The following is an 18,201-nucleotide window of genomic DNA, read 5'->3' as shown; positions in this document are numbered from 1 at the left end:
CGACCCTCAGGACACATTTCATGATGACTTTTACAAAATTACATCTTAAGGGGGAAAACCCCTTTAATACAGACCCTCACAAATCACCCAGTTCTGCGACACAACTATAATCTAGCAGATTAACACACTAGGATTCTCCTAAAGTTCTAATGACAAAATCCATCCCGGCTTTGGGGTCAGGTTTGAAGGAAAACTCTGCCGATCCATGGATCGGTGAGACGAAAAACCTTCTGGGACGTAGATTACCACTAGAAAGTTAGGTCCACCTAGGCAATTCACATACACGACTCATATCTGCTAAGATTATTTACAATTAATACATGCAGACTGGGTTTACAATTAGATTGATCAAGCTGCTGATGACTGCTGGATGGCACGGACACGCTGATCAGGTGCTGCCCCTTTCTTGCAAAGAAAAAGGGGGGGTACTGCATGGGTAGTTGACCGGTAGAGGTCAACACAGTGTAGCCGCCTCGAACTGGAAGGAGTTACCTGTACATAGGAGGTAGTGTCGAGTTCAAGAAACCCCGAAATGAACTGTGACCCAGGGCCAAACACTAGGGTATCAAATGAACCACTGTGGGAGGCCATGGAAAATTACCTTTGAAACGCGATGGGTTTTCCTACTAGAAGCTCCCCAAAACTGGAGGCTCGACAAGAGAAGCTACTCATCGCTCCCTGTGCACAACATTTCATAGAATAGACGCTCATAGACTCGTCTGGAACTAGGGAAAAGGAAGAAGAAGAAAAAACCACTATGTGCCTGGAATATGATTGTTGGAGAAGCTATCGTGACACAGCAAGCAGATGAACCAAACAGTTGTGAAATGACAGAGAAGTCACTTGGCATAGAGCGAATGAGGCGCGAGCAGCATAGTGACAGCGAAATTCAACTTTAGGAGGTTTAAGGTTTGGGGAAGGCATATGAGCATCGTTGTATCGGTTGATGAATCGCCACTGTCCACAAAACCCAAGGCCAGCACATCCATGTGAAGTGCATGAAATGCAAGGTGAGTTGGACAACAAGGATTGGGGAGCTCGCCTCCCAAATGCCTTGAACCTTAAGCTCCAATTGTCGTCCAAAAAAGTGTTTAGTGCATAACCTCGTGGGAAGGACTATGACCATTGAATAGAGCATTGATCATTGGGTCGAAAATTTTAAATTATAGGTTGAGGCATAAGGTATTACTTAAGTGCCAACATAGAACTCAAGATGTTAAACACAAGAGGTGTTCAAAGGAGTGAGAATAAGGGGGAAACTTAGGGTTATTAAGGTAAAATATTTGTACAAGGGGGACAAAGTCAAATTACAAATACATTATGAATAAATAATTGTTGTAAGAGTATGATGATGATGTTTTAACCATTTTCCTATAACCTATATCAAAGAGGAAGAATTTGGTTAAGGAGATAATAATAAAAATGACTCTAGACAATATATTTTGCTCAATTGTTGGAGTCTAAAATTTGAAAAAAAAAATGGTGGTACGGAGGTATGATACATGTTATCGCATCAACACTCCCTCTCACTGAGGGAGGCATTCTCAACAAATCCAAGCTTTTCCTTGAAGCATACAAACATTGCTCCAGACAGAGGCTTTGTAAGAATATCAGTTATCTACTCATCAATAGAGATGTACTGGATCTTTACTACTCTCTTTTGCACCACGTCACAAATGAAGTGGTACTTGATCTCGATGTGTTTCAACCTATCATGGAAAACTGGATAATATGAAAGCTTCACACATCTTTGATTGTCACAATATATCACAGTCAATTCCAGCACCTAATCAAATAATCCTGTGAGTAACTTTCAAAGCCACACTGCTTCACAACTCGTTAAACTGATTGCAATATACTCGACCTTGGCAGTGCTAAGTGCAATAGATATCTGCTTCCCACTCACACAAGAAATCATAACAAAGCCCAAACTGAAGCAACCTCTGAATGTACTTGTTTTGTCTTTTCCACTCCCTGCCCAATCAGAATCTATATATCCCTATTGTTGTATATCACCATTTGAGACATATCTCAAACCATAATCAATTGTACCATGTAGATATCTCAATACATGCTTTGCTACAATCCAATGATCATGTCTTGGTTCCACCTGGAACTAGCTCAAAGTGTTCACTGCAAAGCAAATGTCCAGCCTAGTATTAACCAAATACATCAAGGAGCCAATCAACTTCTGGTACATGGATGGATCTACCAAATTTGACTCAGAGTCTCTCAACTTCCTCAAATTAGTCACCATGGGAGTTGCCATAGATTTACAGTCCATCATTCCAAATTTTTGAAGGATCTTGATAATAAACTTTCCTTGACCAAGGAAGATTTCACCAAGCTTCTACCATACTTCTAGTCCCAAATAATAATGCATCAAGCCAAGACCCCTCATATCAAATTCAGAGGCCAACTCCCTCCTTAATAATGAGATGTTATACACTTGTCAAAAATAAGTCATCAACATATAACAATAAAATCACAGGTTCATTTTTCTCAAACTTGATATATAGGTTTGGATCAGCATCACTTTTGGAGAAACCAAGTCTTGTCAAGTAGACATCAATTCAAGAATACCAGGCTCTAGGTGCCTGCTTAAATCCATACAAGGCTTCCTTCAATCTGCAAACGTGAGACTCCTTCCCCAATCTATTGTCATTTTTTATTTTAAATAAGTTTAGCCTTTAATATCACTACCACAATGTCCCTTTGGGGGAATTTCTAAAATTATTGCTCCATTCGCCATGTTTGGTCACATTATTGCTTGTATACTATTTTCAGAAATTGTGTTTAGCCAACCACAACCTATCAATTTGTTTGTTGGGTCACTATTGTAATATCTTGCCATGTTGCAATTGATAACACGCATTGGCTCACCTTCAATCTTATTAATTTGTGTCCTTTCAAAATAAAAAATAAATAAATAAATATATATATATATAATAATAATAATAAATTGCCTCACCTTCAATCTTATTAAAAACTTAAAAAATATTGCAAAATAATAATAATAATAATGCAACATAGAAATATCAATTATTATATTCCAATTTTTTTATTTAGCAATAATATAATTGAGACATAACATTAGTTCCTTTATCTTCTTTTATTACTTAGAATTCATGCTTTAGTTCCTTTATCTTCTTTTATTACTTAGAATTCATGCTTTAGTTCCTTTATCTTCTTTTATTACTTAGAATTCATGCTTGTATTATAAAATTAATCATTCAATTACAATGTTTTAATTTTTGTCGTAATGTTTAGCATATAATGAAGCACCTTTTATGTGAATTAAAATATGATTTAAGATGAATGATCAAGTGAACTTTAGCCCCTAAATGCAACAATTTTATATTAGATTTTTACAATTGGTTTGGGTTGCATAGTTCATAATAATATTGTATCTTGCAATGGATTAGAAAAGCAGTTTTTTCATCCATCTAATGTAAATTCCAAATCATAGAAGAAGCAACATAAATAATACATCTAATAGTAGTGTACTTGGCAACTAGAGCAAATTTTTCATTATAATCCTTTCCCTCTTTCTGCGAGAATCCTCTAGCCACAAATCTTGCCTTGTACTTGTCAATACTGCCATCCACTGCATGCTTAATCTTGTATATCCATTTGGAGGTCACCACTGACTTTCCTTCAAGTCTTGGCACAATCTCCCATACATCATTCTTCATAATAGATTGGTATTCTTCCATCATAGCATCCTTCCAAACTTGTTGGCTAGCTACCTCCTCATAGTTGGAAGGTTCAAAATCAATGAGATTAGTCATCAATGTTGCATATCCAAAATACTTCTTAGGTCTCTTGCTTTCCCTGAAGGTGCCACATGGAGCTGCATGTCCTTCTGCTTCCGGAGGGGTAAATCTAAGCCAAGTTGGTCTCTTCTTGATTTCAGGAACAACAACTAGATCCAATGGTTCACTAGGCCCTTCTGGCTCTTCTTGATGATCTACGGGATGTTTTGTAGAATTGGAAGGACTTGAACCCTCTTCCTTTGGAGCTTCATGTTCTTCATCATCATCAGAGTCCATGGGAGCTTCTTTGGACTTCCAATAGGCAACATTTTCATCAATGGTAACGTCTCTGTTGACTTCAACTTGTCGTTGTCCTAGAACATAAATTCTATAGGCCTTTGATGACTTGCTATATCCAACAAATATTCCTTTCTTTCCTAAAGGCTCTAGTTTCTTCCTTTTATCTTTGGGTACATGTATGTAAACTAGACAACCAAAGATTCTCAAATGTCCAACCTTTGGTTTTTGTCCAGTGAATGCTTCTTCAGGAGTCTTATCTTCCAAGATTCGATGAGGACTTCTATTTTGAATATAGACTATTGTCATGGATGCTTCACTCCATAAGAACATGGGCAAGTCTTGATCATGCATCATTGCCTTAACAAATTCTTCAATGGACTTGTTCTTTCTTTCAGTAACTCCATTTTGTTGTGGATTGTAAGGGACTATCAACTCCCTCTTAATCCTAGCTTCTTTACAGAAGGCAATGAGTTCCTTGGAAGTGTATTCTCCTCCATTATCTAATCTCAAAATCTTGATTTTCTTTCCTATCAAGTTCTCTACTTCAGCCTTGAATTCTTGAAATTTGTTGAAGACTTCATCCTTGGTCTTCATGAAGTAAATCCATGTCTTGCGAGAGAAGTCACCAATATAAGCTACATAATACAGAGAGCCTCTTAGAGATTTCATTGGCATTGGACCGCACACATCATGATGAACTAGATCCAAGATTTCCTTGGACCTACTGTCACTACTTGGAAAACACTTCACATTCTTCCTAGGCGCACAACGTTTGCATACTCCTTCATGTTCCATCTGCAATTCCGGAACACCTGAAACCATCTGATTTAACGCTGGCAAAGCTCTATAGTGAAGGTGAGCATATCTTCTATGCCATAGTTCACATGGATTGATATCATTATGCACTAATGCTTCAGCTAGTTGTTTTAAGAGTCTATACAACCTTCCTTCACAAACTCCAATTACTCTAGCACAGTCTATACTTGATTCCTTGGGCCATACAAGTACTCGACCATCTACAAATGCTACTCTAGATCCTTTGTCTTCCAAACATGAAATAGAAACCAAATTCTTTTTCAAACCTGGTACATATAGTATGTTGTTAAGATGAACATTTTCACCTGATTCCAGCTCAACAGATGTTGAACCAATGCCTTTGATTGCATAATTGTTGTTATCTCCAAGCTCTACCTTTTGTGATGATCTCCTTTCCATCATACTTGTGAGATTGTCACGATCTCCTATCATATGTCTTGAGGCACCACTATCTACCAACCATAAGTCATTGCTATCTGCAACAAAACCTATAAGAGCAGAAAAATAGAAGAAATCTTTGTCACCTGAATTTTCATTCTTGGGTTTCTTTGGATGTTCATCAATGTTTGTTGTGGTAGCATGTTGCTTTCCCTTTCTCTTTCTATCATTCAATCCTTCAGGACATTGGTTTCTATAATGACCAAATTTGTTACAACGATAGCGTTGAATTTTTGATATGTCTTTCTTTCCTTGAGGAACAGGTCTTCTACCTTCGTTTCTTTTTTCAAAACCAAACTTCTTTCTTCCTCCAACCTTCTTAGAACGTGCTACAAATGCTTGAGAGTCACCTTCTTCATATCTTTGAATCTTTCCTTTTGATATAAGTCTATATTCTTCTTGAGTACATGAGGTCCATAGATCTTCAAAGCTTGGAATCTTTTCTCTGCCACAAATACTAGATGCAAACGAGTCCCATGAATCAGGCAAACCATTAAGTGCTATAATCACAAGTTTTTTATCAAAAATAACTTCAATAATTGCTTGAAGTTGATCTCTTAATTGAGAAATCCTCATGAAATATGAGGCCATAATATCATTTCTTGTCATCTTAACATCACAAAGTTCATTCTTCAAACTCATTGCTTGACCAATGTTGTTGATGGTGTATAATCCAACCAGGGCATCATACATATTCTTTGAAGTGTCAAGATTTGAGACATATGGAATCAAAGAATCTATGATAGAATCCACAATGATACTCATGGTTGCAATGTCATCCTTCTTGTATTTTGCTTTCCCTTCATTATTTGAAGGTTCAGTAACCTTGGCCTTCACGATATCTAAAACATCATTCCTTGAAAGAATGAGGTCAAGTCTTGTCTTCCAAGCCATGAAATTTGTAGCTCCCTCCAACTTGTTCTCTGACTTCATAAAGGAACCCATCGTTGCAGATGTAGGTCTCTTCAAGAGTGATTTCAATGTCCTTTCCTTCACCAAAACTCTTCAAGAGTGATCTCAATGTCCTTTCCTTCACCAAAGCTCTGAAACAATGTTGAACTTTCAAGTGCAATAGATACAAGCCCTAATTTCTGAAAACTGATAATTACTTCTAATGATGTAGATATTCTTTTAGCACTTCCAGTTTATCATTAAGCAATTACACATTAGAAATTCAACCATAAATGCACAAAAATAACACAAGATTTACCATGGGAAAACCCACTTGGGGGAAAGCCCAGCAACCTTTTCCTTAGAGAAATTCTTTGGTTCAAAAAGAGATACAAATAATTCTTCTAGTCAAATATGATGGTCAAAGTTTCGAACTGACCAACAATACAATGGTCAAACCTGGTCAAGCAGACCTCTTGTCAAGTCTCCAATCTACCCAACAAACTCAGTCGTGTTTGATCTTCCTAGGCCGAAATTCAGCCTCCCAAAAACTACTTAGAAACTCAACCCTGCTGACCATGATTTCGGACCTGCTTCCCAGAAACTGCCAAAAAATTCACACGTGTGAAGCTGCAGGAGGAGAGAGAACCAGATGTATGAAGTCAAAGAGAGATAGAAAAGATGCTTGAGATGTCTGCATCCTTCTTCTTCTTCTCCTTCGCTTGGATGCCCAAAAGATAACTTGTTATGTGTGAGATAGAATTGTGCTAGAAGGAGGAGGTCGAGTGCCTTATATATAGTGTTTTGGCTGGCCTGAATGGGTGCCACTTCAACTGGAGCCGACTTGACAAATTTTGAGCCAAAAATTCAAAATTCAAAATTTTATCTTTTGAAACCGACATGAAGGACATGTCTTATATTAATCATTACATATATTTCAAGAGCTAAAAGATTAATTATGAAGACCGACCATAGCTACAAAATTCAACACACTCTTGCATCACTCTAAAATATCCTGCTATATTCTAACATAAAACTGTTGATAACAAATGAAGTAGGGGGGTAAGATCCACCTTGGTATAGAGGTATAGGAAAGTATAAATAAATGTGGAAAAAAATGTGATATAAATAAATAAATAATTCAGTCTAATATCATCATTATTTTATTTTTTTTATAGAAATCTAAGTTATATGAATGCATAATATCAATCAATAACTAAAATCAATCAACAAGAGAATACAATCAAGATGCAAACACAACATGACATGTAACTATGATATTCTACGCTAATCAAGTGAACTCAAATACCTTCTGCAGAATAGGGCTTTAGAAGTAACCTACTAGTAGGTGAAGGCAACTTTTCTCCACTAAGGCTGGCCAGACACAGAGAATCATTCTTAGCCTTTTCTTAAATCTTGTAAAGCTCCTTCCCAAAACCATCAAACTTCTTTCGTACAAACGACTCTTGTTTTTTCTTACCCCACAAAAGTACAAGACTTCCCTCTTGAAAACTCCCTGTTTTGTTTGAAAATAAAATGTTCATTTAACCCCATTTTGATTTCTTTTTATTGATCCAAAAGTAGGGTGTGTGGACTCAATCAAGACAACATTCTCTTGGTCACCCTTACACAATTCTAAAGCCTTTTACCCTTTTGGTAAATATCGTAACAAATCCTTGCTCTTTGTCTTCATCAGTGATAGTCACATGTTAGTCTTCCGTAATTCCTTTCTTTTGGTAGAAAAGTATCATCAATAGTATCTTCAAATGCAAAAGAAAAAATAGGAAGGTCTGGTCAGTAGACATGATTTATTCGGGTTGATAATGTGATGGTAACTTGTTCAGTGTCATCTTTAATAGGTATTCTCCAGTTTGTAGAAACACAGAAATTACCAACTCCATCAACTTTAGCTCATTCGTAGGATCATGGGGATTCTTGTACTTAGAATTTCACAACAGGCTAGCTATAAAGGATAATGAAGGTTCCAATAAGTGCTGGGATGGTTGCATAGGATAAATCCATTTGAAAACTACCTCCCAAGGTTGTGGTCCACTTCATAGATAATAACATAGCCCAAGCATTAAGCACATTCATGACTACAGCATCCATAAATAGAGATATATTTGGGTATGCAGCTAATCTAACTTTAAAATCCTTAATAAGCCTGCAACCTTGTATTGCTTTGAGTCAATTCCACGCACATTTCAATAAGGCATCTAATCTTCAGACCTAAATGACCCATGAACTTCAAGGACATCATAGTGGCGGAAGCCCTAGAATCTAACATACAATTGTGGAGGAGATTATTTAGTACCAAAGAGATGAAGAAAGGTGGATGTCCTCCATTTCTATAATCATAATAGATTGAAACTTGGATATGCAACCTCAAGCTTCACAACATCGAGGTGCATCTCAAAACAGGGTTTAGATGGGTTTAGGTGCTATTAATATGCCTCTTATGGCTGACATTCGGATTGTTATTCAAGACCATATATCTACAAAATTGTCCATGATATGCTGGGAAGTTTCAGGTAAAAATATATGAAGGTGTTGTTTGTGACCTTGGGCTCATAATTTGTTTTAGATAAAATCATATAAATGCTAGATTCAAAAAATAATTATGAAATAAGCAAGGACAGTGTACTTACGAATTCCCAATTAACCCTTTTGTTCGATAGAGACGGCGCAGTGGCGTGTATATATGCAGCTCTGAAGCTCGTAAAGATAGGATGACATTCCGAACTGCATGCGCTTCCTCTGAAAACTTGCATATTTCCACACAACACTCTTAACAACCTATTGCCTTACAATAGCCTCTTCATTCCTGCCACTTTCTACATAGAGATTGTTGTCTCCTGAGAAATTATTTGGTGTATTTTACACTGAAATTGCAAGAACGAGAGTAGATCGTCTGACAAATAATTAAGTAGATGGGCTTTGGACACAACGGGTGCACTGTCCCTCGCTTCACTACATGGGAAACATGGAACTTCTATAAATTTCATCTTTAACCCGGATATGAGATCTAAACTTCTGTTTCCTTCAAAAATCCAGCTTGGGTTAACTTCTGTTTCCTTCAAAATATCCAGCTTGGGTTAAGATACAAGATCACATAACGTTTTTAGTTTATTTTTGAGGTTGGTTTTCCTTTTCTTTTGCATCCAAGGATCCGATTTGGATCTCTCTTTTTGCATTCTTTTTGCACTTTGGTTGAGGTAAGTTGCCAACATATTTCGCTTAAGATATTGTATTTCTCTTCTTTATAAATATGAAGAGATTTATGTAAATAGGGTGTTTTATAAGGGAATTTTCAAAAGTGAATAATAAAATGGAATAGTAAATAATAAATTAGATTATATTTGTCTGGAATAGTAAATAATAAATTAGATTATATTTGTCTTGTAAAATTATTATTTAAATTTTGAATGTTTTTATATTTAGTTTTGAAAAAATTATTACTAATTTTGATATGAAGAAAACTTTTTGAGAAGTGTGCAACTTTTAAGGATTTGTAATGTTAAGGATTGAGAGGGTTGTGATATAAATTTTAAAGACTTTTGTTGTTGTCTTGTTTCAAAGGGATTTTTAGTTTCAGGGTTTTTTCCTTTGTCCGAAGCTCTTTTTTTCTGGTCATTGTCGCGGATTTGTTAAACCATGGGAAATTTCTTTTGCAGTGGGATTCTTCCCTCCTCCAAGGTGATGCCATCGCTTTAGATCACTTGAGTTTTCTAGCCTTTGTGAGGCCGCTCTCAAAGGGTACCCTCTCTCTGTAGGTGAAAGTCGTCGACTTTGTCGCTACACTGGTAGCCATAATTCAAGATCGAACATGAATCCCTTCCATCCTAATGCAACTCCTACATGGGGGTAGGCAGCTTCAGGAAGCAATTTTGTTCAAAATATTATGGTATAGTTGAATATGCCTTAATCCTCCTAGTCTCGAGATTGAACAAAGTAGCCAAAGGTTGGGGTACGCTCTCTTCCTCTCAGTCATGATCCTTTAAGAATGCTCTAAAGTTAGGGCTCTTGCAAACAACTCTCAAAAATCACTCAGGGCCAACCTTCATTGTAGAAGAAGCAAAAGATACTCCAGATCTAGAGGTGAAAAAACTCCCAATCCGATCCCTTTTGCTTAACCTATGAACGGGATGTCATAACTTTTTATTTTAATGGGCTCTAGTCATCAGCGTATGCACTCCAAGAATGAGTGCATCAAACGTGGTCCCCAAATATGGATATATTTTTATATTCCCGATGACTTCTTATGGTGTATTGAAGTTTGCAACAACAACAAAAGTAAGAAATGACCTCTGAAAAACCCAATAATCATTTCTAGCCTCGGAAACTCAAATATCACCATATGTATTTTATTTTGAATCTCAAGTTATCTAGTCTTGTTTTTTTGGATATGGTCGGATTTCCTTAGTAATCGGCCAATCTAAACTACTCGACTTTTTATATAATCTCTTATTCTATATATATATATATATATAACAACTAAAAAATTATTGTCCAAACCTATGTGTGTGTATGGTTTGGACAATAAATTTTATGATTTTCCACTTATAAATAAGACTTTTAGGTAGAGAGTGTGTATTTTAGCATTGTAAAGCTTAGAAAAATATTTATTTGTACATTTTTTATGGGTTTTAATTAGAAAATGATATATGATTGGTGATTTTATCATTCTTATTAATTATATTTTCTAATAAATATTGTTTAATTTTTATTTAATTAATGATTTAAATTTAATTTTTGTGTTGATAGGCACTCTACATTCTAGTATAAGGGGAAATGTGCAGTTATCAATTTTGTAAAAATTCTATAAAAAAAAGTGTAATGTCAGCCCTAATTAAAATTTAATAAATGAGGGAGATGTTGTCACTTAATGTTAAATTACAAACAATTTAAAAATATATGTTCGCTAATATTGAACATGTCTGCTAAATTAAATTTTAACCAAAAAACAAATATATCCAATCACCACTTGTTTGGTTCGGTTTCCATTGTCTCCATTTAATAATAAAGTATACTAGGTGTTATGATTCTATTATCAAGTGCATAAATTATGTTATACGAGGTATTCGATTTTGTTAATGTGCAGGTAAGCTAGGTTTAAATTTTAGGTTTTAATTACCAAATTACAGGTTTCATTTAACAATTGTCAATTTCAAGTTTTAATGACAAGGTTTCAATTTCAATCACAGGGTTGCATCCCAATAATGATAATAGTATACAAGGGTGTTAGTTATCAATCCAAATTATTACGTAGCTTTATGATGAGGAATAAATCTAGAGACTCAACATTTTTCTCTGAAACTAAAATGAGTTGACTGTAAAAGAACAAGTTATTTATTTTCTAAATATTGTATAAACCAAGTCATTTTGATTGAAATTTCTATGATGATTCACACTTATAGGCCCTCCTCTACTTGTACTTCTTCCTTGAATCCCATTCTATTCAAACAACTTTGTTCAATTCTTGAAAGCCATAAACAATTTACTTTTTAACAACCAAAAACTCTTTCATCTGCAAAAACAATAAGGAATATTTTTAGCATAGTCGACCCTACTTTCTTTGTCTACATTGATGATCGAGGTGGATATTGGTGGCCACCTTCCTATTCCACTTGGACACCCACCGTTCTTTCTTTTCAGTTTCCTTAATTGTAGTACAACTTACTTCTTTGGCAGTTTTTTGGGTCCTAAACTTTCGGAGCCATTTTGAGGGACTAAAAGTTGTTTTTAGGGAAAACGGAGAGAACAAAAAAGTCCCAAACTTATTTACTTCATTAATTTTGGCCTCCTCTTCAAGATCTTCGAAACAAGGTATTATGATATCCAAACAGAGATCGTATGCCAAAGTTACGACCCCGAGAAGTTGATATACCAATTTACCCAAACATGTCCCACAATTTTGGTGCTTCACCTCCTAGGGTTATGTTTTTGGATGTTTAGGGTTTTCCATTGTTTGTCAATAATAAATAGGCCTTTGGGCCTCATTGTAACACAATTCATAGGCATGTAGCCACCACATCTCCTCTCAGAGATAAGCTACGATTGCCCGAGCTAGTTTATTTTTATTTTTGTATGTAAGTATATTTTAGTTCTTTAATATTAATGAAATGAAGTTTTATTTCTGCTGCATCTCTATGTATATGGGTATTTCTGTATTTTGTTGCATTCTTGCATAAGCCTGAATCAGTGGTATCAGAGCGGTTTGCTCTTTCTTTGTTTTTCTTTGCACGTCCACAACGAGGTCAGGGTATAAGGAGTTAGGGCTCGATCTAGTTGAACCTTTGCAAGACCAGCCTCGCAAAACCTAATGGCCTCCCATGGCAAAAGAAAAGAAAGACAAAGGGGCAGGAGATCCTTTCAAAATACTACTTGAGGAAGCCTTCGAGCGACAGAGGAATGCAATGATGGATAACTTTGCCCAAATCCTTCGAAGGCTACCCACAGGCGACACATCTTCATCCAGCAGCCACTTTGGAGGGGTCACTCCTTTTAAGGTACAAGTTAACTTTGATATTCCCATATTTGAGGGCCAGATAGATAGAGACGTCGTAGATAAATGGTTAAATCTATTAGAAGGATATTTTTCAGTTCATGACTTTTCCAATCAGGAAAATATTACTTTGCACTTCTCAAAGCTGCCCCACACGTCAAGGACTAATGGGAAACCTACTGTGAACAAAAGGACGAGAGGTAATCCTCATTGTTTTCAGCTGCACCTGCTTGGAATTGTTTCTAAGATGCCAACAAGGAACAATATTACCCTGTCGGGAGCTATGAATATAAATACATAAAGTGGACCACACTACGGTAGGGAAGGGACCATGATGTGCCAGAGTTTACAAATGTTTTCCATACCCTTCGCACGAAGATGGGTATCAAGGATTCTAAGCGGCATTTGGTACTCAATTACCACAATTGTCTTCACAAGTGCATGTCTGCCGATAATGGAAGCATTACATTTCTGGGAAGTGAACGGTCATCCATACATATCGTTGACCCCTACAATTCATACAAACACAAGGGAAGTTGCAGAACGATTGCCATTAGAAATGGTCCACATACCTCCAACAATTTCATTTGAACATTAAGTACAAGAAGGGCAGCACCAATAATGTTGCAGACTACCTCAGCCAACCACCAGTCGTGGTGTTGACCACTGTGCTTGACACTTGTGGGCACGAAACTAAGGGGTGGCTACATCATTACAAGAGCGATTCTGAATTTGGAAGCACATACCAGACACTCCTGGAAGGTAAGCACGTTCCAAATTTTCACCTCCAGGATACATTGTTATGTCACCAGGGAAACATATGTGTTCCTTCAAGTGAGCATGCCAAGATGATTTGGGAGGCGCACTACAGTCGAGTCGCTGGACATTTCGGGGTAGAGAAAACAGTGGCAATGTTGTAGAAGTATTTTTATTGGCCGAACCTTTGACAGGATGTTGGGAAGTACATCAAATCCTGCACTGCCTGTGCCATTTCCAAACCGACCATCAAGAAGCAAGGCCTATATACTCCTCTGCCTACTCCTAGTCGACCTTGGGAATCCATCTCCATGGATTACATGTCAGGCCTTCCTTCTACTAAGCATGGAAACGACTGTGTTTTCATGGTCGTCGACAGATTCTCTAAGATGGTCATTCTGGCAACCTACAAGAAGAGTATCACAACAAAATCCACAATTAAGCTCTTCTTTGAATGAGTGCAGGTACATTTTGGGATCCCATAGTCCATTATCTCAGATTGGAACAACAAGTTCCTAAGTACATTTTGGTCAAGTCTCTGGTTGATGTTGGATACCAAGCTCACTAAGTCCACGACTTTCCACCCCCAAACTAATGGCCAAACAAAGGTTGTCAACAGGATGATCATACACATTCTATGTATGTACAACTCGAAGAATCCATGCACATGGGATGAAAGCCCCCCTATGTCCAACACAACTACAACAGATCTCTCCATAGCTCAACTAGCCATATCCCCTTTCAGGTGGGGTTGGGATTCCAGCCACTATGTCACATTGATGTGGTCATCCCATTTGTAGCTACTTAGGCAGATTCGGCTCATCTCCAGTCCGAAGCTGACACGGCTATTAAATTCATTGAGACCATTTAGAACATCCACCAGCGAGTCCATGACATATTGGACAGAGCCAATGCTAAGTACAAGCAGTGTCATGATTAGCAACGGGTGCCACACAAGTTCCAGGTGGGCGACCAAGTTTGGTTACATTTGCAAAAGGAGTGCCTCATTGAGCCCCATCGCAAGCTTCACCAGCTCTGATATGGGCCTAACACCATCACTAAGGTTGTAGAGGACAATGCTTTCGAGCTTAGTCTACCATTCATTGGCATGTACCTAGTGTTCAATTTGAACCATTTTCATCCATGCTTTCCACCATTATTGGACACATCAGAGATTGTAGATCAACTCACACCAACAAAGTTAAACCCAGACTACATGGAACATACCACAACTGATCGGATCATGGACATGTAGATCAAGAACACTCGTCAGTAGGAGATCCAACTATATTAGGTTGTCAAATTTGGTGAACTCTTGCACCAATGTAAGTGGCTCACCAGGGACCTAGTTCACTAGAAGTTTCCCCATCTCATGGAGGCACTCAACGTAATGGATACCATTCCTTTCTAAGTGGGGAGGACTGATCCAAGTGGATATTGGTGTCCACCCGCCTATTCCACTTGGACCCCCATCGTTGTTTCTTTTTAGTTTCCTTAATTGTAACACAACTTACTATTTTTGGCAATTTTTTGGGTCATAAACTTTTGGAGTTGTTTTGAGGGACTAAAAGATGTTTTTAGGGAAAACAGAGAGACTAGAAAAGTCTCAAATTCATTTACCAATTTGTTTTCAGCCTCCTCTTCAAGATCTTCTAAACGATGTATTATGATAGCCAAACTAAGATCGTATGCCAAAGTTACAACCCCTTGAAGTTGATGTACCAATTTAACCAAACTGGGCCCACAATTTTGGCGCTTCAACTCCTAGGCTTAGGTTTTTGGATATTTAGGGTTTTCCATTGTTTCTAAATAATAAATAAGCCTTTATGTCTCATTGTAACACAGTTTGGAGGCATATAGCCGCCACATCTCTTCCCAGAGATAAGATACTATCACCCAAGCTAGTTTATTTTTATTTCTATATGTAAGCATATTTCAGTTCTTTGATATTAATAAAATGGAGTTTTATTTCTGTTGCATCTCTGTGTATATGGGTATTTCTGTATTTTGTTGCATTTCTTCATAATTTTGGATCAGTGGTATCAGAGTGGTCTTCTCTTTCTTTTTTTTTCTTTGCATGTCCCCAAAGAGGTCAGGGTATAAGGAGTTAGGGCTCGATTTGGTTGAACCTTTGCAAGACCAACCTCATAAAACTCAGCTCCCTCCCATGGCAGGAGAAAAGAAAGACAAGGGGGAAGGAGATCCTTTCAAAATAATTCTTGAGAAATCCCTCGAGCGACAAAGGAACGCGATGATGGATAACATTGCCCAAATTCTTCGACGGCTACCCACATGCGATGCATCTTCATCTAGCAACCACTCTAGACGTACCACTCCTTTTAAGGTACAAGTGAACTTTGATATTCTCGTATTTGAGGGCCAGATAGATGTAGACGCGTTAGATAAATGGTTAAATCTATTGGAAGGATATTTTTCAGTTCATGACTTTTCCAATCGGGAAAATATTACTTTTGCACTTCTCAAAGTCGCCCCACATGTCAAGGACTGGTGGGAAACCTATTGTGAACAAAAGGATAAGAAGGAATCCTCATTGTTTTCAGCAGCACCTACTTGGAATTCTTTCTAAGACGCCATCAAGGAGCAATATTACCCTGTCGGGAGTTATAAAGATAAATACATAAAGTGTAAGACACTACGACAAGGAAGGGACCAATATGTGTCAGAGTTTACAAATGTTTTCCATACCTAACATGAAGCTGGGTATCAAGGATTCTAAGTGGCATTTGGTACTCAAGTACCACAATTGTCTACATAAGTGCACGCCTGTCGACAATGGAAGCATTACATTCCTCGGAAGTGAACGATCATCCACACAGACCACCGACCCCTACAGTTTATACAGACACAATGGAAGTTGCATAATGATCACCATCAGAAATGGTCCACATACCTGCAACAATTCCATTTGAATATTAAGTACAAGAAGGGCAACACCAACAATGTTGTAGACTACCTCAGCCGACCACTGGTCGTGGTGCTGACCACTGTGCTCGAGCCTTGTGGGCACGAGATTGAGGTATGGCTGCATCTTTACAAGAACAATCTTGAATTCAGCAACACATACTAGACACTCTTGGAAGGTAAGCAATTTCAAAATTTTCACCTATAGGATACACTGTTATGCCACCTGTGACATATCTGTTTTCCTTCAAGTGAGCATGCCGAGTTGATTTGGGAGGCGCAGTACAGTCAGGTCACTAGACATTTCGGGGTAGAGAAAATAGTGGAAATGATGCAGAAGTATTTTTATTGGCCGAACCTTTCATAGGATGTTGGGAAGTACATCAAATCCTTCACTAGGTGCGCCATTGCCAAACCGACCATCAAGAAGCAAGGCCTATATACTCCTCTGCCTACTCCTAGTTGACCTTGGGAATCCATCTCCCTAGATTACATGTCAAGCCTTGCTTCTACCGAGCACAGCAATGACTATGCTTTTGTGGTCGTCGACAAATTCTCTAAGATGGCCATTTTGGCAGATTGGAAGAAGAGGATCACAACAAAAGCCACTATTATGCTCTTCTTTGAACGAATGCAGGTACATTTTGGGATCCCACGGTCCATTACCTTAGATCAGGACAAAATTTTCCTAAGTACATTTTGGTCAAGTCTCTGGTCAACGTTGGATACCACTCTCACTAAGTCCACAATTTTCCACCCCCAAACTAATGGCCAAATAAAGGTCGTCAACAGGATGATCGTACACATTCTGCATATGTACAACTTGAAGCATCCACACACATGGGATGAAATCCTCCCTTATGTCTAGCACAACTACAACAGAGCTCTCCATAGCTCAACTGGCCACAACCCCTTTCAGGTGGGGTTGGGATTCCAGCCACTATGTCCCATTGATGTGGACATACCATTTGCAGCTACTCAAGGAGATTCGGCTCATATCCAGTCTGAACCTGACAGGGCTAACAACTTCATTGAGTGTATTCAGTACATTTGCTAGCGGGTCCATGACATATTGGACAAAGCCAATGCTAAGTACAAGTAGTGTCATGATCAACATTGGGTGCCACACAAGTTCCAGGTGGGCGATAAAGTTTGGTTACATTTGCCAAAGGAGCACCTCGATGTGCCACATATCAAGCTTTGCCTACTACGATACGAGCCTTACACCATCACTAAAGTTGTAGGGGACAATGATTTTGAGCTCAACATTCCACCATTCCTTGGCCTGCACCCAGTGTTCAATGTGGACCTTCTTCGACCATATTTTCCATCATTACTGGACACATCAAAGATTGTAGAACAAATCACACCAGTAGAGTTAAACCTAGAATGCATGGAACAAACCACAACTGATTGGATCATGGACACACATATCAAGAACATTTGCTAGCAGAATATCCAACTGTATCGGGTTGTCAAAGCTGGCCAACTCATGCACCAAGGCAAGTGGCTCACCAGGGACCAAGTTCAACAAAATTTTCCCCATCTCATGGAGACACTCAATGTAATGGGGACCATTGCTTCCTAAGGGGGGAGGACTAATCCAGGTGGATATTTGTGGCCACCTGCCTATTCCACTTGGACCCCCACTGTTGTTTCTTTTCAGTTTCCTTAATTGTAGCACAACATACTATTTTTTGTAGTTTTTCTGGTCCTAAACTTCTGGAGTCGTTTTGAGGGACTAAAAGACATTTTTAGGGAAAACAAAGAGACCGAAAAGTCCCAAACTTGTTAAACAATTTTTTTTGGCCTCTTCTT

The 18,201-nt window shown here is 37.9% G+C and overlaps 1 protein-coding gene across 6 annotated transcripts in view; it reads right to left on the bottom strand.

Moving 5' to 3' along the window:
* The window catches only part of LOC149234816 (uncharacterized), a 249,948-nt gene extending 240,642 nt beyond the window's left edge, over positions 1-9,306 (bottom strand). Inside the window, exon 1 of one of the 6 annotated variants that reach the window (XM_089371946.1) lies at positions 8,849-9,306. Coding sequence is in view for 2 of the 6 variants with exons in the window: in XM_089371944.1 (XP_089228070.1) it covers positions 8,849-8,971 (123 nt within the window). In the remaining 4 variants the exon portion in view is untranslated. The remainder of the gene's footprint in view (positions 1-8,848) is intronic. The other 5 variants (XM_089371948.1, XM_089371945.1, XM_089371944.1 and 2 more) reach the window with 5 other exon arrangements.
* Between the last annotated feature and the right edge of the window lie 8,895 nt (positions 9,307-18,201).

The sequence above is a fragment of the Pinus tabuliformis genome, chromosome 8, assembly GCF_031772625.1.
Source record: "Pinus tabuliformis cultivar Carrire ecotype Pingquan chromosome 8, CPIR1, whole genome shotgun sequence".
Taxonomy (NCBI): Eukaryota; Viridiplantae; Streptophyta; class Pinopsida; order Pinales; family Pinaceae; genus Pinus; species Pinus tabuliformis.
The sequence above is the reverse complement of the archived record's forward strand: the minus strand, read 5'-3'. Positions and strand labels throughout refer to the sequence as shown.